This window comes from Aedes aegypti, chromosome 3 (genome assembly GCF_002204515.2).
Source record: "Aedes aegypti strain LVP_AGWG chromosome 3, AaegL5.0 Primary Assembly, whole genome shotgun sequence".
In the NCBI taxonomy this organism is placed as follows: Eukaryota; Metazoa; Arthropoda; class Insecta; order Diptera; family Culicidae; genus Aedes; species Aedes aegypti.
In genome coordinates this window covers 201,879,961-201,902,627 of record NC_035109.1, presented here as the reverse complement: position 1 = coordinate 201,902,627, position 22,667 = coordinate 201,879,961, and the positions used below count along the sequence as shown (strand labels likewise).

The 22,667-nt window shown below is 37.7% G+C and overlaps 2 protein-coding genes across 3 annotated transcripts in view; one reads left to right on the top strand and one right to left on the bottom strand.

Annotated features, from left to right (window-relative positions):
* Window positions 1-5,580: 5,580 nt before the first annotated feature.
* On the bottom strand, window positions 5,581-7,987 carry LOC110679452 (putative nuclease HARBI1). Its single transcript, XM_021854045.1, has 5 exons — window positions 7,816-7,987; window positions 7,609-7,756; window positions 7,378-7,544; window positions 6,983-7,253; window positions 5,581-6,513 (listed from the first exon to the last, which is right to left on the bottom strand). The coding sequence occupies exons 1-5, from the start codon at window positions 7,821-7,823 to the stop codon at window positions 6,130-6,132; spliced, it is 978 nt and encodes a 325-aa protein (XP_021709737.1). The 5' UTR covers window positions 7,824-7,987; the 3' UTR covers window positions 5,581-6,129.
* Window positions 7,988-9,634: 1,647 nt separating this feature from the next.
* The window catches only part of LOC5578821 (arginine--tRNA ligase, cytoplasmic), a 29,742-nt gene continuing 16,709 nt past the window's right edge, over window positions 9,635-22,667 (top strand). Inside the window, exons 1-4 of one of the 2 annotated variants that reach the window (XM_021849477.1) lie at window positions 9,635-9,828; window positions 9,883-10,686; window positions 11,119-11,440; window positions 12,826-12,855. In XM_021849477.1, the coding sequence (XP_021705169.1) occupies window positions 9,793-9,828; window positions 9,883-10,686; window positions 11,119-11,440; window positions 12,826-12,855 (1,192 nt within the window). In that variant the 5' untranslated portion in view covers window positions 9,635-9,792. The remainder of the gene's footprint in view (window positions 9,829-9,882; window positions 10,687-11,118; window positions 11,441-12,825; window positions 12,856-22,667) is intronic. The other variant, XM_001663990.2, reaches the window with a different exon arrangement.

Sequence of the window (22,667 nt, the reverse complement as noted above, 5' to 3'; positions counted from 1 at the left end):
TCTAGTTTTTCACCCTTAAATGGGTTTTAAAACACCCAATTTTAATCGGCAGTAGCTTGACTACAATGGGTATTTATTTACCCGTTATATATTTCTGATTTTACCCGTTTTTTGACAGATCTCTATGCTTTTAAAAAATGAGTATATTTTTACCCATAAAAGGGTATTCGTAAACCACCGTGTTGGAAACATGGTTCGCAATAAAAGTCAAAAATTAAAAACAGCGCACACATCCTAAATCAAATCTCGATTACTTTTTCAAATCGACGTAAGTAACTTTCATATGGTTTTGAGCTGAGAGAGACTCGCGAAGAGGAAAAATATCAACGTCATATGCAGCCCAGATTCCCCTCTCACGAAACGTCAAATGCAGCCAACCGTTTTTATGGCTGAAAAAGTGAAAAGTATTGTGTTCAAAGTAAACTGTTATTAAAAACCTCAGTCGGCGGAGCAGTTTTTTCCAAAGTTGCTGATAAATCTAAGCAGAAGATTAATTATTTCTAATGTCCGCTACGTTTGCTGGCATGAAATTTCACTCAAATGGCTATTTATGATTCGATGTGATGCAAACTTAATCATTTTTTGCTGAGAGGTTCATGTGAAGATTTGAACAGCATGCGCATAATTGGTATGCGCATGCGCATAATTGATATGCACAAAGTGGAATAAGAAAAAAACTCAGCAATCACAGAAAAAGAAGACCGTCTTCGCGAGTCTCGTCTCAGGTTTTGAGAAAATTAATTCAGAAGAATCACAACCTGACTTTTAAAACTGTTTTAAAAATAATCAACTTTTTAATTTTTTTCGCCGTGTACATCGCTTAAATTTTGCATACATTAAGCTCGCGTTCAAAAACTAGGGAGTTCCTGTTATTTCCCACAAAAAAATATATTACAAAATGATAAGCCGATTTATTCAGTTACTTTCGACGTTTTTCTTCCAGTGTAAAATCAGCTCAAGTAGTGTTTTGTTTTGATTCGTGGTTAAGTCACTTTGTCTCTCCATGCAGCGGGGCGGCGAAAGTAGTGGTTAGGTTGCGAAAGTTGAGAATCTTACTTTCGTCGTTTTGTAAATCCGGAAATTAAACGTTTTAAAAGTGAAAAATCGAGTTGGTTCAGAGCGCAACGTGAAGAATTTCGTCTGCGAAACACGTAGAATCGATAAAGTAAGTTTGTATACTTTTTTGACTTGAGTCTGTTAGAATAAGTTTTCGAGAAATGTCAACTAAAGAGGGTTCGAATTCAAGTTCGACTATTTTCGGGGGGTAGGATCTGAAATGTTGATTCAGAAAAAGGTTCGCGTTTAGATTGAACTCGACTCGCCGAAAGTACACCGAACGAAAAATTTAAAAGATTTTATCTTTAAACAACTATTTTTTATTATTTTTAGCAAATTCGGCCTTCGGATCGTTCAAAAGCCAAAAATAATGATGACGAAGAAGTGAACGAACTCACGACAGGTTTGAATCGATTGATCGACCTCCAAATGAGTACTGCAGAGTCCATGGCCCAATCCCGCAATGAACAACCCCTGGTGCCAAGGTTGACCCACCACATTCAGTTGGCAAATATCGATCGGATGCTGAAGCAGCTTCCTCCTCAGGAAGTAGAAGAAGTTTGTTTCGAAATGACATCACTCATAATGGAAAGGATTCGAGCGAATCGTCGTCTTATTTGAATTTCTCCATAGCCCTCTTCAGCATTTGTAAAACTGTTCAACAACTTGAAGATAATTGAATTTGCAAGAAAAATAGAAGCTCAAGTTTATTGAAAAGTTTTAGCGTTATGTTTATCTGAAATGCGTCTCTCCATCGACTTTCTCTTTTGTCAATAACATGGCCAGGTGAATATTTTCGGCTGTTATTTCCGTTTCAGTAGTAAGCTATCATCGTCCTCCTTTAACCTGCATTATATCCTCTACGAAAAGAGGTCATGCACTAACTACGTCACGCTCTAAGAGGGGAGGGGGTCGAGCCAAGCCTGACAAGCCTTACAAAATTTTCGGAGGACTCATATAAAAAGTGTGACAAAGGGGTGGGAGGGGGTCAAAAAATTTGAAGTTTAGCGTGACATAACAATTTATTCACATATTTCATAACGATAAAAATGGCCATTTTCGACACCCACCCTTCCCTTGTAACACTTTTTGTATGAATATTTTACAAATTTGTATCAGCCGTAACACCACGAGGACACCTACCCATCCCCTTCAGCCTTATATTGTCGCACCGCCAACCAAACCGGATCGCCGCCAGTGAGGACTCGCGACGCGCCTCAACTCGCGCGATTTTGAAATCAGTTTTTAGTGTGGCGCTGCCATTCTTACGATTTTTATGAACACAGGCGCACTATTCAAATATTAGCTGCGACGCACGGGGCCCGAGAAAACAATAATTAAAAATAAATGTTGGTCTTGATTTCTACCGGATACATAATAAAATTTGTGAATAAGCCCTTGTGTACCATCCCCAAACCGACCGATGTTTGCGTAACAATACAAATAGAACCGACCTAAGTCTTGGGGAGGCCTTTTCGCCAGTAATATTATGAAAACTTATTGGCTTTTCTCGGTGAATACGCCAGATCGTGTTTTTTTTTTTATAAAATTGAATGCAATTATTGATAACTTTTATGATTAAAGTGCTGACTTACGTACACTGCTTCGCAATGAATAATGTGTGGGGAGTTCAATTTTTCACTGCGAGTGTGACACTTAAACCAAAGACAAATTAAAGACCCCATGTCCCTTGCAGTTGCCTCAAAATTTTATGGCTCATAAGGTAATCTAGAATGCCGTTCAAAGTGTACTGCGATCTGTCAAACTTGGGTACCTTTTCTACTACCGAGGGACCAAATGCAGTACTAGAAGTGGTACCCAATCTGAGCCCGAGTGTGACGGACCTGCTTAAACCACAAAGAAACAGGCGTAACACTTAGAACAAATGTTATTAATATTAGTTCACACCACCATCGTCTGGTCAGTATGCTTCACGAAATATTGTGTTTTCTACTACTATTACGTATTACTACTGGATTGCGAAGTGCGGCCTCATAAGTGCGAAAGACTGAATAGAAGTGCGGGATTGCATTGAATCCTGTTGATGTCTTCAGAGCACTTATTCTTTGATTTACGAAGAATAAGTCCCCGAAGACACCAACCCGATTTGATGCAATTGCGCACTTTTATTAGCGTTTCCGCACTTGTAAAAACTTCGATAGTCCAGTGGTGACAGAAATGCGCAATATTGTTTAGTACTACAAAATCTGCAGATATTGTGAAACATCAAAAACAAATACTCACATGTCAGTCTATACGGCAATTTAGCAGAAGCACGCATCTAGCATACAATGCAAAATCCAAAAGTGTGCGTTATATGTTGGTTTTGTTAGCTACGATGCCATTCAATATATGATGTCTGGCACAATATTTTGGTGTGACAAAATTTTTCAGGTGTGAGTCTATTTGAGGGCAAATCTCCAATTTGAGATTTGAAACATAGCAAATTTGAAATGATCGTTAAATGAGTGGTCGATGAGAATTTCTTAATTGTTACGTCTGTATATCTGTGCTCAATCATTTTAAAAATCAATGCAAAAGATTAAGAAGATTTCTAAAGATTCGGCGAGTTTAAGAAAAACCAATGCCCGTCAATGAAGATAAAATATCCAGAATTTTACGTTCAGTGTTTTTCAATTTTTACATGCGTGAGTAAACAACGGATTCCTCCCGGCCGCGATCAAGGTTGAAAATATTTTCAGTTCGTTGAATCGGTTGAATCCGGTAGAAGGCAATTTTTTTTAAATACTTGTTTTTCGCTACTACAAATGTCTGTTAATAGTGTGCGGTGTAAGAGTTAATAAGTCTTGCGTAAAATATGATTTAAAATGCGGGAGTGCGTGAAGTTGGGGTGCGTTGGGAGTGATTTTTGCGGTTCAATTGTAGCCGAGAAGATCAGATTTAGCCAGTCGCTCATGTTTCACCGGGGGATTACAACTGTAAAGAGACCATCAGATCTGCAAGATCCGGTATGCAAATCAAATTCAAACCAGGCGGAGTCTTGCGCTAGGAATTGATGGTAAACCCATGAAGGAAGATGACCAGGAAGTAGTCGAAGTTGACGTTGTATTTGGAAGAACTATTGTAAACTAGTGGTCCCGGCAAACTTCGTCTTGCCATCAAGTAGGCTGTTGGAAGATGTCAATGATACCTTCCATACAAAATGGCATATTAGTACTCTCCCGTTTTACCAAATTTCCCGAAAACTTCTCTAAACTTTTTCGTCGCACGAACACGACGGAACCCTTCAAGAAAACAACAGTGAAAGAATTGTGTAAATCGGTTGTCCCGTTCTCAAGCCATTTCGTGACATACAAACACCACTCCATTTTTATTTATATAGATATGAATGCTGTCGCAGTAAGTATCATGATAATTGAGCAAACGTTAAAATGGTTTATGGTTCTTTGATAATTTGCCCAAAATAGTAAACTATAGAATCGGCTCCACGAATTCTCGTGGCGGATGATTTGTTTACCTAATGATTTGTTTACTGAATCATAGTACTAATGGATCAAATTGGTCCCACATTGACTCCACAATCGCTTTTTTGGTGTTTCTGGGCAATGTGAATTATTTGTTAATTACGTGAGTAAACTTTTACCGACACTTTCAAATGGTTTATTAAACAATTAGGATTCTCATGTACCAAATTGGGCATTCGTTGACTCTAGAGTTGTTTTTTAAATGATCCTCCTCTAATCATATGTACTGTTTGAAGGAGTCTGTGGTAAGATTCAAATTTTGTAGCTTCGAAAATCTCTAATTTGAAATCTATCCATGAAAGCATAACTTTCGCGCAATCATACTCTCCAATATAGGATCTCATTGCTAGTAGGTGTCTGATCCAGTCATAGTGTGTGTACCAATAATAGTGGTAGTGCTGTTTGAAGCGTGTTATAGCCAATTTTTATTTTTATGTGTATTTTTCTAACATGGACATTGTCAAAATAATATGAATGTGTGAAAAAAAATCTTGTGAAATAGTAAGGAAATAGTAGAAAACAATTAAAATCCTTAACTTTTTTGCTCCTTTGCACCAGTTATAGTGGGGCGTTCCTATAATAGTGAGTCTCAATGGAAAATCAATGTAAACCACTATTATAGAAACAGAAGTTAGCAAATACCACTATTACTGGAACGTGTTCCAGTAATGGAGGAAATGCTTTTTTGATAGATTTAATGATTTTATCATTCTAAGATTATTTTTTACGTGAAATATAATAAAAAAGCTTTCGAATGACGTATTCAGATGTAAAAAACGAGTTTCCGTTATTTTTTGGCGATTTTTTATTACTTGTTTTAATTATGAATCGTGGTTTACGGCCAACCAGCCGAGTGGAAGTTTAACAACTACCGAAAAAGCTAAACATTACATATAATTTGCAATTGGATTAGATGGACAAATTGATGTGAAGATTTGCGAAAAAGTTACACGTCTTCTCAGTGAGAATCGAACTCACGACTCCCCGATCTCTAGTTGGGGCGCGTTAACCACTACGCCATGAGAGGACTCATGAACGCAGAAGTTAACCTGATTTTTTATTCCTCAACCCGTTACTATTGCCACTATCACTGGTACAGACGCCCTAATGGACTCGAAAGCAACTGAGATTTATTCTCTTTCTTTTTTCGCTATAGCGTTCTGATGAAGTTCTGCCAATAGATGTTTCTATGAAAAAAGTGTTCCATATGTGCATGACCAGTCCATGACCAGCATCGATTCCCTATAGTGTGGCTTAGAAAGAAGAATAATTTGTTTTCAATATTTTTATTCATGAAACAAAAGCTGCTTTCTTTTGCCAAGGCAATGAGCCAAGTGCCGAATTCACGTAATCCCTTATTATGCTTCTCATATACTTTCCATAGTCTGAATTTCGACCCACTCGTGTTGGCAACCGTGAGTGGTACATAGATTCTGTCCTGCTGACCATAGTTGATCTCCATGTTCCTTCAACTAACTTCCCATCCAAATCTAATCTATCTACATCTACTGGTGAGCAGTATGTTCTGGACTTGTTCATAATTAGGTAATTATGTAGCAGACAGCATGCCGTAATTATTTTCTGAGCTCTATCTGATGAACAATAAAGAGTTTTTTTTTAGGCAAGCCCATTTTGCACACAAAATCCCAAATGCATTTTCAATGCATCGTCTGGCTCTACTTAATCTATAGTTGAAAATCTTCTCTTCATCTGTAAATCCTCTCGAACTATAGGGCTTCATGATTCTTTTACAAAGTGGAAAAGCATCGTCAGCAACGAAGAAGAATGGAAGTTTTACTCCATTCAACGTGGCATCTTTTGGGAAACATAGCCTATCATTCAAAACATCTTTTCCGAAGTTTGATTCACTGAATACACTACAGTCGCTTTCACTGCCGTATGCTCCTATGTCTAAAAATGTAAATTTGTATGACGCGTCGCATATGGCAAGGATCACCAACGAGAAAAAACCCTGAAAGATAATATAAAAAAAGACAAAATTAATAAGCGATCGTATTTGTTGCATATTTCTATATGTTAAGGCCCAAGTAAAAAGCGAATGACAAAACAAAAATCTGTTTTCTCGTTAAAAATCGACAAATAGAGATTAAAAATCACAGATGTGTTTCATTTGATTGGTTGATTAATATGGAACTGCTCTTCCAGTTTAGACATTTGCTCGAATATTACTAGGACCTTAGGTGAATACATCTAAAAAGTAGTAGTAGCACAGACAAACAGATATAACAATCGATCGAATCGATAAAAAAGTTCAACTATAACATAACATAAAGTACGATTGCAAATGATTTGCTTCAGACTGTGCTGTGTATTATAGAGGGTGCAAGTATGTAAGTACATAATCCGGACGATGTTTTTTTTTTCATTTTTTCAAAGTGTGTTATCTGTTTATATGTGGTAATACAATGACATCTATATACCTTATAATTGTAAAACATGCTGCCAGAATTGTAGGGAGCTTTGACAGCAACGTGTTTGCCATCAATAGCTCCTACACAATTTGGAAAATTCCAAATTGAATTGAAGCCATTAGCGGTTTCTAAAAATTGTTCTTTAGACGACTGCGGCACAGTGCATTGCAATACTTCGATCAGTGCATTGCATACTTGGTCTATTATTGTTCCAAGGTATTGCTTGCTGACTCTGTACGTTGAAGCGATATGCCGTTGCAGATCACCGGATGCCATGAATCTGTAAAAACGAAAAATATAATTGATCCATGAAAACGTTATTGATGACGAATAATAATTAAATCTGTTGAATGTCATCTTGTTCCATCGTCCGCATGGAGTTTTTTTTCTTTTGCAGTACTTACTCAAGAACGATAGCTAATTTAAGTTTTGGAGGAATAGTGTCATATGGTCGAGTGTTCCGTTTCGGGGACAACTTGTTCTCTACCATGCTGTATAAAGCGTTGAACTGTGCTACAGTCATGTTGAAATTTTCGGTGAAGAGATGTGGGCTTATCATCATATCTTCAAACTAAAAAGAGATGGCATTTTCATCTTATCTCCAATGATCATTGCTTATTTTAATAAACACTTACGTCCACGGCATATCGGCCTTTCGTATTGCGTTGCCTCAGATAAGGTTGAACACGATAAGCTGGACGACGTCGTCGACGTTGACGGTTTCTTTTCGTCAGCTTCTTCACTAATATTACACCCGCTATAATTATTGATAAGATGTATGATCTGTAAAAAAATGCAACATTTTTAATTCAGGAAGTAAGCAGTGTTTAGATCGAACTTACTGTTCCATCAAGCTGGGTGTTACCGCGAATTTCACTTAAATGCTAATCACTGAATATCAATTAAGCTATTAGTATTTGGAAATTAAAATTATATTTTAAAGGTTAATATATTCTTTGAATTATTACTTAGAACTATAGATTATTAAGAGAAATTATAGGGAAACTCGTCAATTAGCACAGTTCGCGTTTGAAAATTTTCACTGAATAACAAACTTCTGTTGCCATGGAGTTTGTATGTTGAACTGTACACGCTGTGAAGACTAGTCTGAAGATTCTTGAGCCATTCTGTGAAGCAATTCGTGGATAGATTCTTCAGCTGTCAAAATTACTCTTGGTAATAACCAAGGGTGGAGGGCGGCTGTCAAATGGGAGTAAAATTAAAAAGCCGCCAACCTAAGTCCAGAACCAGTTTTAAGGCTTAACGCGGAAAAGTAAAAAATATTATTCGCAAAATTCCAGGTAATCAATGCACTTGTAAGATTTTGTTTGCAAGCAGTTATTTGCTACGTGCTACTGCAGTGCGCTGTTGGCAATTTGATCAGCAAATTCGGCTTAATTCCCAAAATGGATGTTTTCTAGAAAATTGATTACGCCTTCACCATTGTTTGGTCGGAATTTTGTATGGTTGTTTACTTTTTAGAACCAGCGACACGTTGGGGTAGCAGTAAAGAGCCGCCAGTTCCACCCTTGGTAATAACTACTTTTTATTCTTGAACCTATGTCTTCTCATCTGCATATGGCCGGTACGCTGATCATAAGTACTGTGCAAAAGGATAGGACAAGAAACGATCAAGGAATGATTCCGCTACCGAAATTACTTGAGCTGTACGCAGCTGAGAAGTAGAGCTGATTTCATAACGTCGGTAACGCCTGCCGTACAAATCAAAGGGAGCTGTCACTTTTCCGAACGGAAAAATGTGCCGCTCAATTATTCCGCAAGTAAAAGTGACATTTCCCTCATACTGAATCAGCTGTCAAAATTACTTGGGTAAAAAGGAGAAATTTTACTTGAGTGATTTACGTTTCAGGTCCGTACTTGGCTATACACTGTAAACTCGGCATTACCCTTTAATGTGGAAAAAATACCCATTATTTGCTGATATATGGAAACGTCAAAATGATGGGTACTTTATTTTTTTCAGATACAGAGTATTTTATACCCTTTAATATATTCCACGGACTTACTCTTTAATGGGTGAAAAAAATATTGCAATTTTATAATAGTTCTTTATGAAGCAGAGACATTCTTGCAGTAACACGATGAAATTAGCGTTTTTTCAATTTTGATAGATCAATGGTAGGTATAATTTCTTTCCCTCTAGTGTTCTGATTATAAAGAAACAATTATTTGATTACAGGATACTTTTGCTGCCATATAAATCCCGTATGCATGTCAAAATCGCTAAAAGTAGATGTCAGTTTGCTAGGCTAGGAACATCAACGTAAACCAATTAATTATGCTCCCGCACCTGAACAATAATTATTTGTAAATATTTTATTCAATAAAAGTTATGTATATGATAATGTTTGTTTAGTTGATATTCTTATAAACGAGAAGAAAATATTAAAATCAAATAGAATTTTCATATCTGGAAAAAGAGTAAATTTTACTCTGTTTCTCAGAACAAATGTTCTGGATAGTGGGTAAAATTCACTCGTTGATCTGACGTACAAGCCGTTTACTCTTTAAAGAGTAAAGGCCCTTTACTCTTTTTATGAGTTAAACTAGTTTCTCTCAAAAAGGGTACTTTTTTACCCTTTAAAGGGTACTTTGGTCTTACAGTGTATACTTAGCTTTATTCTAGTACGGCATGGTCAATGTTCTGTAATCCGTATTTTAATCGTGTACCGTGTGACGGTCATCTGAACATCACTGAACATATGTAAACAGTGTCATGTAAACAACGAGCATTTATTTATTATGATCGGAAGCGCGCTAGAATTTAACATTCAAAATTTTTAGAAGTTTTTCAAGAAATGACTGCAAGTTACACAAAGTTGGCTTCTAATAAGGTAAGTTCTTTAACTACGCACTATAGTCTATCAAATAACTGTATCTTGGCACAGCTCATAGGCAACAAATTCAACATCGCGCGATGGTCTTTTCATGTACCGAAAGGAGCATTGCAGCCGGAAGTGCATTTACCGGTAAATAGCGGTGCTGATGAGAAAGTGCTCCTGGATTCCATCGCCGGCAACTATAAGGAACACATCAAGGACGTTTATTCGCAAGGCGAAGGCAAACGGAAAAGGCTGGTTATGCGATTGTGTCGGAACCAGTTTATGGAAAATGTTTTGAACGACTTCTCCATCCAAAGACGGATTCAGGAGGAAACACCAAAGACGTTAATTGAATTTAGTTCCCCGAATATTGCCAAACCGTTCCATGCGGGTCACCTGCGGTCGGCTATTATCGGAAACTTCCTAGCAAACATCTACCACCATCTGGGACACGACGTGGTAAAACTGAATTACCTTGGAGATTGGGGAACGCAATTTGGCTTCCTCAAGATGGGCGTTGAACTGAAAGGCCTCTCACGGGAAGACATTCGGAAAAATCCCATCAAAATGCTATACAAAGCATATGTCTACGCTTATACCCAGGCATCGACTAACGAGGAACTTCAGTCGAGAGCAAGAACCATATTCTCCGACATGGAACAGGGAAAGCTGAAGGATTTGGACGGTTGGACCGATTACCGTTCGTATACCGTGGATGAGCTCCGGAAAGTTTACGACCGCTTGGGCATTACGTTCGACCAATATCACTGGGAGTCACAGTACGGTATCGGTGATATTGCCCATGTGGTGTCGCGTTTGCAGGAAAATGGATTGTTGATCACGCAGGACGATGGCAGGAAAGTCGTTAAGGTACAGTAGAATTAGGGGAAAGTTCTGTAGCATGGTTGCCATTCTAAATTTCCTTCAGATGTTTTTCAGCGGATAATCAAAGGAATTTCTCTGGAATTTGCTTCAGTAAATCCAACGCAATTCCCTTCAGTAATTTCCACAAGGATACCCTGAAAATTTCCCTAACTACTATTCAAGGATTTCCTACAAAGATTTTTATCTAATATAGTTGTAAAAGGCTCGTTTCGATATCAAACGAAAATCTAATGTAGTTGTACAATTATTACAAAAAAAAAATCTAAAATTTAACCAAACCAAATTGTTTGAGGCTCGTTTCGATATCAAACGAAAATTTGTATATCTTAGTGAGATAGTGCATTTGCTCTCAACGATATCAGAAACAGTTTCCAATTTGCTTTCACTGATAGCAAACGATCTCAATTCTCTTTCTAGGTCGGACCGCGTAACATACCAATAGTAAAAAGCGACGGATCCACACTATATCTTACGCGTGACATCGCCGCATTGATTGATCGGCATCAGCGTTTCACGTTCGATAAGGCCATATACGTGGTGGATAATGCACAGAGTGATCACTTTGCAGCTCTCGCATCGATTGCGCAGCAGATGGGTCTTCCCTACGCCTCCGACATAGTTCATGTGAAGTTCGGACGAGTCCACGGCATGAGTACCAGGAAAGGCAATGCGGTATTTCTCTCGGATATTCTGGACGAAGCAGAGGCTCTCATGAGGCACAAGCAAGTCAAAAAATCAAGTAAGTTAAGGGGGCAGGATCCGTCATTGACTTCGGGATTTTCAAAAGCAGTTTTTTCGTTCAAATCCAAGAGAATTTACAGGAAAATGTGTTCACTGTTTTCTATTCTCCTGTAACGGTCCGAGCTCCGCGGCACTGATTTTTCGGATTTATTGAACAATCTTTTTTTCCTTCTCCACAATTTTATTTATTATTAGGCACACAAAAAGTCGTCACAATTCACTAGCTTTCCGCCCTTAGAATCGTTCTTAAGGAATCGATGGAGACACTTTCACTTTTCCCTCGATTCTGATCGCGTATGTGGGTGGTGCCACCAATTTCCCGAAATATACTTTATCCACCTATACTTTATCCACCTTATATCACTATCAAACACTCTCGACCCGAATTGACCCGCTCGTCAATTTGGCAGAAAATGCCCACTGAACTTTGAACGAAAATGTCGAAAACGAACGCCACACCTCCTGGAACAGACCGTCAGAACTGGGGCGTCGTACACACCCGGACACCTCCTGTAACGAACCGGCAGAACTGGGGGCCTCACCGCCAGCGATCGGGGCGTTTTATCGCGCTCCCGCGGGGAACTCAATCTCTTAATTGGTAGAACTTGTCGTCTTGTTCTAACGATCCGTGAGCGATGAGCGTAACAAAATCCGCATGTGAGTCACCGTTCTTCGCGGTTTGTGGTGTGGCTGAAAGGAAAAACTCAAGCAAAACAATACGATTACCCGCCGCCTATAGGGCTAAGCAAACCAGAAAGCTGCGTAAGTAAAAAGTTCTCGCGCACGTTTGTTTGCTTTACTCCATAGCGGTAAAATTATGTCACTTTAAATTTGGCACTGTCGACCAAGGTAAAACAAACAAAACCAAATTGACTTCTGGTTTTTGCAGTTACGAAACAAACCACTGCAACGAGGAAGCACCCGTTACTTTGCTTCATCAGGCTATGTGCAAGAAAACCATCATTTCCCGGATACGAAGAAAGTACCGTATCATGATGCTAGGCTGGTACACTCCAACCGAAACACAGTGAACACATTTTCATCGACAAATTTTTAGTATTGAACAGAAATAGTTATTTATGCAACAAGTTGCAAAATTATGATTTTTTCAGCACGAGTTGTACATTTATCCAACGAGGCTCGCCGAGTTGGATAAATACAACGAGTGCTGAAAAAATCGAGTTTTGCAACGAGTTGCATACAACATTTTTTGCTATTACGAAAAACTCCGTTTAAACTGGATCATTTCCAAAAGCACAAACAAACATTTCAACAGAAACCACGTGAGCATACATCCACGCGTAGTATCATTTCAGTATTTTTCAATCGCGTAGGCTGCGACTTAGTAGTATCTACGAATGTCACAATGTTTGTTGTCCACAGACCTACATTCCCTATTGGAGGACAGAACAGGTAAGACAACGCGTATAGTAGTGGATTCTGCTGCAACCTCTACGAATTCTGGACGATCCGTTCTCAGTTCCGTAGTTCGCTGGTAACGGATTTTTCTCGGTATCCTTGCAAGATACCCTGCATCGGAAGTAGAGTGCATTAGTGCATGTCCGGATGCGAATTGAATGCACCACTGCCGAAGTTAGGTATCTCGCATAGATTTTGAGAAAATCCAACTTCGGCGAGAAACCGATTCAATATTTTTATCGCGCCGACAATATCACCAGTCTTGCATCTGTATCGCACATCAGCTATAGAATCAGATGCTAATAGCAGAATAGACTGGGATATTTTGCTGACGCCTTCCAAACAGAACTGAAAAGTGCTACTTTTCAGCACCGAAAACAGTGCTGAAAAGTAGCACTTTTCAGCATTGTTTTTTTGGTAGGAAAAGTAGGCCATTATGTAGTGCAAATTATCAATGAAAAGTTGATTAGTTTGCAACGGAATCGCAAAAAACTGCTTTTGAAGTTTCGATGATGACGATGATTACGTTAATGCTCAAGAATCCAATCATTCAGCCATCAGCAATCATCAAGGATGAAAACCCAATATTTTTGTCCAGTGATACATTTTCATGAGCATTGCTATGAGCGAAAAAACTGGGTTTAAATATTCGTAAAACGATGACGGTTATTTACCTCTTAAAGCTAAGTATTAGGGTGCGGCTTATTTTTCAAATGTTCTCAAAACCAAAAAATCTTGTGCTCTACTGAATTCAAATCACATTAAAAGAGAAACCTAGAAATCTGAGCCAAAAATATTAACATTTAGAGGTGGCGCAAGCGTCTTGAAGGTGAATTTTCAAGTTATTAAAAATGACCTTCAGGAAAGTAAACATTACACAGTTAGAAAAAATCACCGACGTCGGTAGTTCGTTTACCGAAATCTCAACAGCTGAACGGTCGGTAATCCGTCCGGTGAACGAAAAAATTACCGAAAGGACTGTAATTTGAACCCGACGGATCATTTGTCAAAATTACCGGTAGATCGGTAGTGGTTACCGAAGTTCCGCTTCTACCCTGTAATGGTATTTACCGAATCATCAAGTATTTTGGATTGAGGAAGCAAAATTGCAGATATTTTTGAAATGTAATAAATCAATGCATACGCTTATTTTTAGAACAAACATTTATTTACATGGCACACATAATCTCCTTTATGGCACAAATCTTCCAATTGGTGGAGCAAGTTTCCTCTCTCGACATTCTCTGTAGCACCACGAAATGCTGCTGACTCCAGGTGCATCATTGAAGGGTTCATATTCGTCGTGCTCCTTTACATCCTATAACAACAAGTATATATGTACAGATCCTTTACAGATCATGCTCAGATGTGAGCCAAAAAACTAATAAATAACTAACCTGTAAAGTCTCCTCCGAACCACTTCTTCCAAGCAGAGATTGAAGAACATTTCCCAAAAACAAACGGAATGGAACGGGTCTACATATTAGATCGCGGTTTATGTACAAGAGCCGATTGAAAATACCATTATGGCGGATTTGACGTTTCTTGTTCCAAGTTACCGACTACGTTATTCATTACCGACAGTTCAGCAAAACAATTCACCAAAGTCAGCACTTGAGCTTGTTTAACGATTTATCGGTAAATATTTTCACCGATATCGTTGATCTTGAATCAATTCACCGAAATGCCGTAATTTTTTTCGCAGATTTCAGTAAACAAGCCGGAATTTACCGAAACGTCTGTAATTTTTTTGATCACCGATCTTTTTCGGTAATTTCATTTACCGAACTCATAGAGTCTGTTTAAGTGTGTACTTTGTTGTTTTTCAACCGATTTTAAAACTTCTAGCATCAATACCTTCAAAATTAAATGAAAACTTTGTAGAACATGAAATTTGTCGCAAATCAAAACAAGTTTTAGATATAATTAATTTATTAAAAAAATTTCCTCATTTTACTGAAAATTTCAGCTTTGTTTGACCATAACTTCATGATTACTCAACCGATTCCAAATATTTTTACATGCTTTTGAAGCTATTTCAATTGTTTTCAAACCTTTCATGCATCACATTTCACTAAAAAAATGTCTTGACCAAGTTATTCAGCAAAAACTGCACAAAAACATGATTTTTCAACGAAAAATGCCAGTTTCTTCAAATTTTTGCCAGTTGAATATTCTCTCTAAAGTTGAAACTGTTTTTTCCCATTTGTTAAATCTTTACGGAGGATTTTGCAACAATTTTTAAATAATTTTGAAACAAAAATATGTTAAAAAATATATGCACTATACAACTTGTAATTAAGGCAAGATATTTTATATATTTGAGATTTATAGAAAAAATGCAATTTCCGGCAAAAAACTTGAATAATCTAAAGAAATTTGATTTTTTCATTAAAAAAAACATGTTTTTGAGAAGTTTTTGTTGAATAACTTAGTCAAATCCATTTTTAGAAAAATGTGTTGTATGAACAGTTTGAAAACAACTAAATTTGCTTCAAAAACATGTAAAAAGATTTGGAATCAATCGAGTATATAAGAAGTTGTGGTCAAACAAAGTTGAAATTTTTAGTAAAATAAGGAAAAAATTGGATGGAAGTATTTTAAACTAAGACTAGTTTTGATTTAGACAAATTCGATGTTCTACAAAGTTTTCATAAATTTTATTTTGAAGTTATTGGTGCTAAAAGTTTTGAAATTGGTTGAAAAATAACAAAGTTATGTTTACTTCACTGAAGGTCATTTTTAATAACTTGAAAATTCACCTTCAAGACGCTTGCGCCACCTCTAAATTTTAATATTTTTGGCTCAAATTCTGAGGTTTAGGGGGGTCTGTAGCCTTGAGGTTACGCTTTCGCTTCATAAGCGGAAGGTCATGGATTCGATTCCCAGCCCCTCCACAAAAAAAAACCCGTCCAGCCACCAGAAGACGCCTCACGGAGGAACGTGCTTTGGGGAGCACATCCATCCTCCGTCAGTATCAGATGGTGACTGAGACAAACTGACCCTCTTCGCAGGCAGCTAGCCTCACTAATAGCAGAGCTCTCTCCTACCTGCTCGGTGTGAGAGTAAAAGAGTAGGAGAGAGTGAAACTAGATGTAAATATAGATAAGTTGAAAATAGATCTGTATCGATAAAGAAGCTACAAGATCAACTGAGTCCGGCACAGTAGTGGCCACAAGCACGGAGTGCCTTAAAAAAAAATCTGAGGTTTCTCTTTCAATGTGATTTGAATTCAGTAGAGCACACGAATTTTTGGTTTTGAGAACTTTTGAAAAATAAGCCGCACCAGCTAAGTTTTTCGGTCAAGAAAAGTAAAGAAATTCCTTGACTGAATGGGCCAAGAAATTTCCTACAGTCAACCCCATTTGAAATGACATTTCTTCTCAACTGCGTACTGCGATCAGAAAAATGTGATTTTCTGGACCATTTCTGGGAAGAAATTTTCCACGCATCGAGATAGGCCATTCCTTTTCTTGTCAGTAGCAAACCAGCCTTTTTTAATCAACGTTGGTTGGAAATCTAGTGATTCATAATAAAATTCACGCTGCATCGCGGTTGTTATTCATCGTGGAAGCATAGCAACAATGATAAACCTTTTGTCGTTAAAGACTGGTTTGCTACTGACAAGAAAAGGAATCGCTTATCTCGATGCGTGGAAAATTTCTTTCCAGAAATGGTCCAGAAAATCACATTTTTCTGATCGCAGTACGCAGTTGAGAAGAAATGTCATTTCGAATGGGGCTCTCTGTAGGAAATTTCTTGACTCATTCAATCAAGAAATTTCTTTACTTTTCTTTAGCGAAACAGCATACTTAGCTTAAGGCGAAGCAGGCCGTCATTGGAATTTGTACGCGTCGTTGATGATTGTTGCTAATTCATCTCACGATTTCGAATCAGAAAAAGTCAGTTGGTTTTGCACTGATATACCTGAAAAAGTATCGGCATACTTTATGCATGTTAACGCGTACATTGATACTTTTGTAAGTCAATATCTATATAAATAAAAATGGAATGGTGCTTGTATGTCACGAAATAACTTGAGAACAGGACATCCGATTGACACAATTCTTTCACTGTTGTCTTCTTAAAGGGCTCCGACGTGTTCGTGTGACTAAAAAGTTTGGGGAAGTTATCGGAAAATTTGGTAAAACGGAGGAGTACTAATATGTCATTTTGTATAGGAGATACCATGACATTTTTCAACAGCCTACTTGATGGCAAGACGAAGTTTGCTGGGACCACTAGTAAAATATAAAGGCTGAGTTTTATCACTTTGAAATGCAAGCTGAAAAGTCATCATTGTTTACAAAACGAATGACAGGCTACTTAGCCTTAAAGCCTAATTCGCTGCTGACAAGTAATTTTTTGGCCTATCTTGATGCATGGGAAATTCCGGCAAGGAAGCGGTTCTTACTGATCGCAGTTCGTAGTTGAAAAGGAATCCCGCATAGAAAAATATATTTTGGCTTACATTGAAAACAGTACATTTCTTCTAACTGGTAAGGTTACTGTATCTCAAACCGTCACTTATATGTTGCACAATATAAAGCAAAAAGCTTTAGACTATGAAAAACGGTTTCACCAACTAATGTCAAATAGTGACAGTATGCCGTAATACTTAAATACTGTTTAATGATACAGGGATGAAAACCTGGAAGAAATGGTGGAAATATAACGCCACATTTTGTCAAATTGTTTGATAGTTGACATTTTTGCTACCTAACACACACATTGACATTTTACTATATGTTACATTTAATGAACTGTTCGGCAAAATGTTGAATGCATTGGTAGTTGTAAGCTATTTGCTTACCCATCGTATTCATGCACACGCATGAAAAAAGTGAAAAACTAGCGGTGCAAGTTCGATTTAAAAATCGATAATATCGCTCAATCGTTATTTTCCTCGTAGACTTGTACTCATGCATTTTATCAAAAAAGTAGACAAAACAAAACCAAAACCTCAAAAAAGTAGACAAAACAAAACCAAAAACCTCGATTTTCTTTGACCGTTATGTGACTATACCGGGAAATAAACAAAAAAAAGTTTGTCTAGCGCTGACTTTAAGCCCTGCAAAACCATGGTATTTTTTTTAGTGTGCATATTGTTTATTTTGTGATAGCTCCTCTTGTGGAAAAATGTAGACGCAGTAAAAAACGAAAAAAAAACCGTGCATCTGCCGCTGATTCTCGAGGAATCTCAGTGGATCCCCCGGATGTATCTTCGAGGCATTGGTTGGAATCTTCGAGCATCGGCAACGCTGAAACTTCCCCCCAAGAATTCATCCATAGTACCCGAACGACAGATTTTGACCACCGATCAGATTTCAATTCAACCTGATGATGTCATCCGCGGGATAGTGCTGCTGTTGCTCGCAGTACAGCGGTACCAGACAAGGCAGGCATAGGAGGAGATTGCCTAACGGTGAGTGCATCAGGATCAGGATACATCGCTCTGGAAAAAGTGTTTTCCCGGAATGAATAACGCGTCTCCAGTTCAATGCTGGAATGATCGACACGCGAAAACCGATGTTTTTCTAATTCTATGCGTCCAACCTAACGTCGGTCATACTGCGCTGGACAGCGGATTTGGTGTGCTACACCGCGCACGTTGCCCGACATAACTCCAACGCATGGATTTGAGGATAATTTGTGTTTCGCGGGTCGAAAATTGCGAGTTTCAACTGTGTGACTGAAAATCTTTTGTATTATTCAAAAGTTATGCAACTAATTTTTAATGTATTTTTAATGATAACTAAAAATGTTGAAGTTTATGCGATTCATATAATAAAAGTGTTTTAGTGCATTAAAAAATAAATGTTTGTTCTGGATTTATCGTGTTTGAAAGAAAAACATGGAATCATTTTTGGGTCTATTTAAAAAAAATCATATGGTATGAATACAACAAAACAATAAAGCAAAGCGTTAAAATACCATTAGGCAAAATAAAACAATAGTTCTACATACAGTGGACATTTTTATTTCTCAGTTATTGTTAAACAGTTTTTGAACTGTTCGCATTATAGTGGGTTGGGAGAAAAATGGATAGTATATTGACCAAATAGCAAATTGTAAGTCGCAAAATTTGTTCGGGAAAATCGCCAAATTTGAATGGTTACATAACTTAACCGCCTATTCCCCACATTGTAATTTGTTCAATTAACGTTTACCAAACTGTAAAAACAGTTTGTGGTACAGCAGACATATTGTTATTTTTTACGTTGCACGAAATCATTTCAATATTGTCATAAATGGTTGTGGATGATATATGGAACAGTACTAGTATGGTTCGTATTTATGCGGGATGTCAGTTCAAACAGTGCGCATCGTACCTTCGTGCTGTGCGTACACGAATTCTCTCTGCTCTTGGAAGTTTTCTTAAAAACTACCTAAAGCAATAAAACAGTACTTTTCAGTGCTACAAAAACAGTACTTTTCAGTGCTAAAATTAAAAACGGTACTTTTCAGTGCTACCAAAACAGTACTTTTCAGTACTATTTTTTCTACTATTGATCCCTTTACGATCCTTGTTTGGACCCGTGCCTTCGATTTTTCGTTGGACCCGTTGGCGAAAGCTAGCGGTGGTAATCCTACTTGGACACCGTCTAGGGAAAAAACCTCTCGAAGGTCACGTCTTCTTTCGTTTATTAACTAAACATGGTATCAACAACTAACAAAAGGAAGGGTGAATCTCTGAATTCACTACTTCCTTCCAAAAAAGTGGGTTTTAAAACTGTCACTACACGTGGCAAGAATGGAAGAAAGGACGTTTCTCCGGAATGCGAACTTTCTTCCAAGGGTGAAATGAATAATTGTATCGAAATGAGCAATCAGTTCGATGCTCTAGACAAATTTTCCGAACACCAAATCGATGCAGCCTCTAGCCCAGGCTCTTTGATTCAAGTGAGGAAGCAAAGAGTGCCGCCTATCGTGGTCAGTTGTTCCGAATTTGCGGGATTTAGGCAGGAGAACTTGAACTCCATTAGGGGAATCAAGGTTTCCTTCCAAATCGCAAAGAAAGGAGACTGTCGCGTTTTGCCGGAAACTCTTAAAGATCGTGAACTTCTTCTCAAACATCTTGAAGAGAAGAAGCACAAATTTTTTACTTATGACGACAAAACTGAACGTTTGTTCAAAGTTGTCTTGAAAGGTCTCTCAAGTGACTATAAATCACCTGAAGAGATCAAAAATGGAATAAATGATTTACTTGGATTTTCCCCAGTCCAAGTAATCATTATGAAAAAGAGAACCCAATCTGGCATTGTTCGGAAAGGGCTTTCTCAAGAATTTTATTTAGTTCACTTTAACAAAAAAGAACTAAATAACATTAAAGCTTTAGAAAAAGCAAAACTTTTGTTTGATGTCCGTGTGACATGGGAACATTTCCAGAAACCTGGAGGAAATTACCAGAACCCCACTCAGTGCCGTCGGTGCCAAAAGTGGGGTCATGGTACAAAAAATTGTCGCATGGATGCTAAATGCATGATTTGCGGAGGTTCTTCTCACGCCAAAGACGTCTGTCCAGTGAAGGAAGATACCACCAAATTCATATGCTGTAATCGCGGGGCTAATCATAAGTCCAATTTTTGGAATTGTCCTTCACGCAAAAGGGTCATTGAGGCTCGTGCCAGGCAGATGAAAGATAATATCCGTTACGATAACGGTCGTTTCCGGAATTTGCCTGGTAGAGTATCGAACAATGCTCATTTTTCAGTTAACGATCGCTTGATCATGAATCATACCCATCAGGAAGATCATAATCATGCTCATTCACAAACTAATTTTAATCCGTCGGGTAGCCGACGGTAAATCCTTTGCCGATATCGTAGCAGGAAATTCTACCTCCTCCCCTGTTCGATCAATTGGTACCCATTCTACTTGTTTCAAATCAAATGGAAAAAACCCTACCGCCACAGGTAACTCCGCTTCTTCGTCTACCGGAAATTCTAATGGGAAATCACATGACATGTCTGCCTCTGATTTTAATTTTCTAACTGAACAATTGAATCTAATGATTGATGCAATGTTCAAAGCCTCCACTATGACTGAAGCAGTCCAAGTAGGTGTAAAATTTACAAATCAAATTGTTAATGGATTACGTTTTTCTAATGGATCCAAATAATAATTTAAATATTTTAAATTGGAATGCTCGTTCTCTGAATGGTAAAGAGGACGAGCTGTTTAACTTTCTTACGGTTAATAACGTGCATATAGCAGTTATTACCGAAACGTATTTAAAACCTGGATCTAAACTCAAAAGAGATCCTAACTTTTTTGTTTATCGTAATGATAGACTTGATGGGGCATGTGGGGGAGTTGCAATCATCATTCATAGGCGTATAAAACATCAACTGTTTTCATCATTTGAAACTAAAGTTTTTGAAACTTTAGGTGTTTCTGTTGAAACACAGTTTGGTAAATATACTTTCATAGCTGCCTATTTGCCTTTTCAATGCTCTGGACAGCAAGTTAATTTGCTCCAAACTGACTTGCGTAAATTGACTCGCAATAAGTCAAAATTTTTTGTCATTGGTGACTTTAATGCCAAACATCGGTCATGGAATAATTCTCAAAGTAATTCCAACGGCAGAATTTTATTTGATGAGTGCTCTTCAGGATATTTCTCAATTCAATACCCTGATAGCCCCACATGTTTTTCCTCTTCTAGAAATCCATCTACGATTGATTTGGTCTTAACCGACTCTAGTCATCTTTGTAGCCAACTGATTACTCATGCTGATTTTGATTCTGATCATGTCCCTGTTACATTTCAAATATCCCAAGAAGCGATTCTCAATCCTATCAGCTCCACTTTCAATTATTTACGAGCCGACTGGAATATATATGAAACGTATGTTGACTCTAATCTTGATGTTAACATTTCTTTAGAAACTAAACTTGATATTGACAATGCTCTTGAAACTTTAACAAATTCCATTGTTGAAGCCCGGAGCATTGCAATTCCAAAATGTGAAGTAAAATTTGAATCCGTGATTATAGACGATGATCTTAAACTCTTGATCCGTCTTAAAAACGTGAGGAGAAGGCAATTTCAACGCACTCGCGATCCTGCTATGAAAATTATATGGCAGGATTTGCAGAAAGAAATCAAGAAACGTTTTGCTCAATTAAGAAACAAAAGTTTTGAAAATAAAATTTCTCAATTGGACCCTGGCTCTAAGCCCTTTTGGAAATTATCTAAAATCTTGAAAAAACCTCAGAAGCCCATACCGGCATTGAAAGAGGAAAACAAATTATTACTAACTAATTGCGAAAAAGCTCAAAAACTTGCTATGCAGTTTGAAAGTGCGCACAATTTTAATTTAGGACTTACTAGTCCAATTGAAAATGAAGTTACTCAGGAGTTCGAAAATATTCTCAATCAAGAGAACGTTTTCGAAAATGCCTGGGAGACTGATTTGGAAGAAGTGAGAACTATTATTAAAAAATTGAAAAACATGAAAGCTCCTGGCGATGATGGAATTTTCTACATCCTCATCAAGAAACTTCCAGAAAGTAGCTTATCATTTTTAGTTGATATATTTAACAAATGTTTTCAATTAGCATATTTTCCTGACAAATGGAAAAATGCTAAGGTTGTTCCAATTTTAAAACCAGACAAAAATCCTGCAGAAGCTTCTAGCTATCGTCCAATCAGTTTGCTTTCCTCCATCAGTAAACTTTTTGAAAAGGTTATTTTGAACAGAATGATGGCCCACATCAACGAAAATTCAATTTTTGCCAGTGAACAGTTCGGATTCCGCCATGGACATTCGACCACTCATCAACTTTTACGTGTAACACGG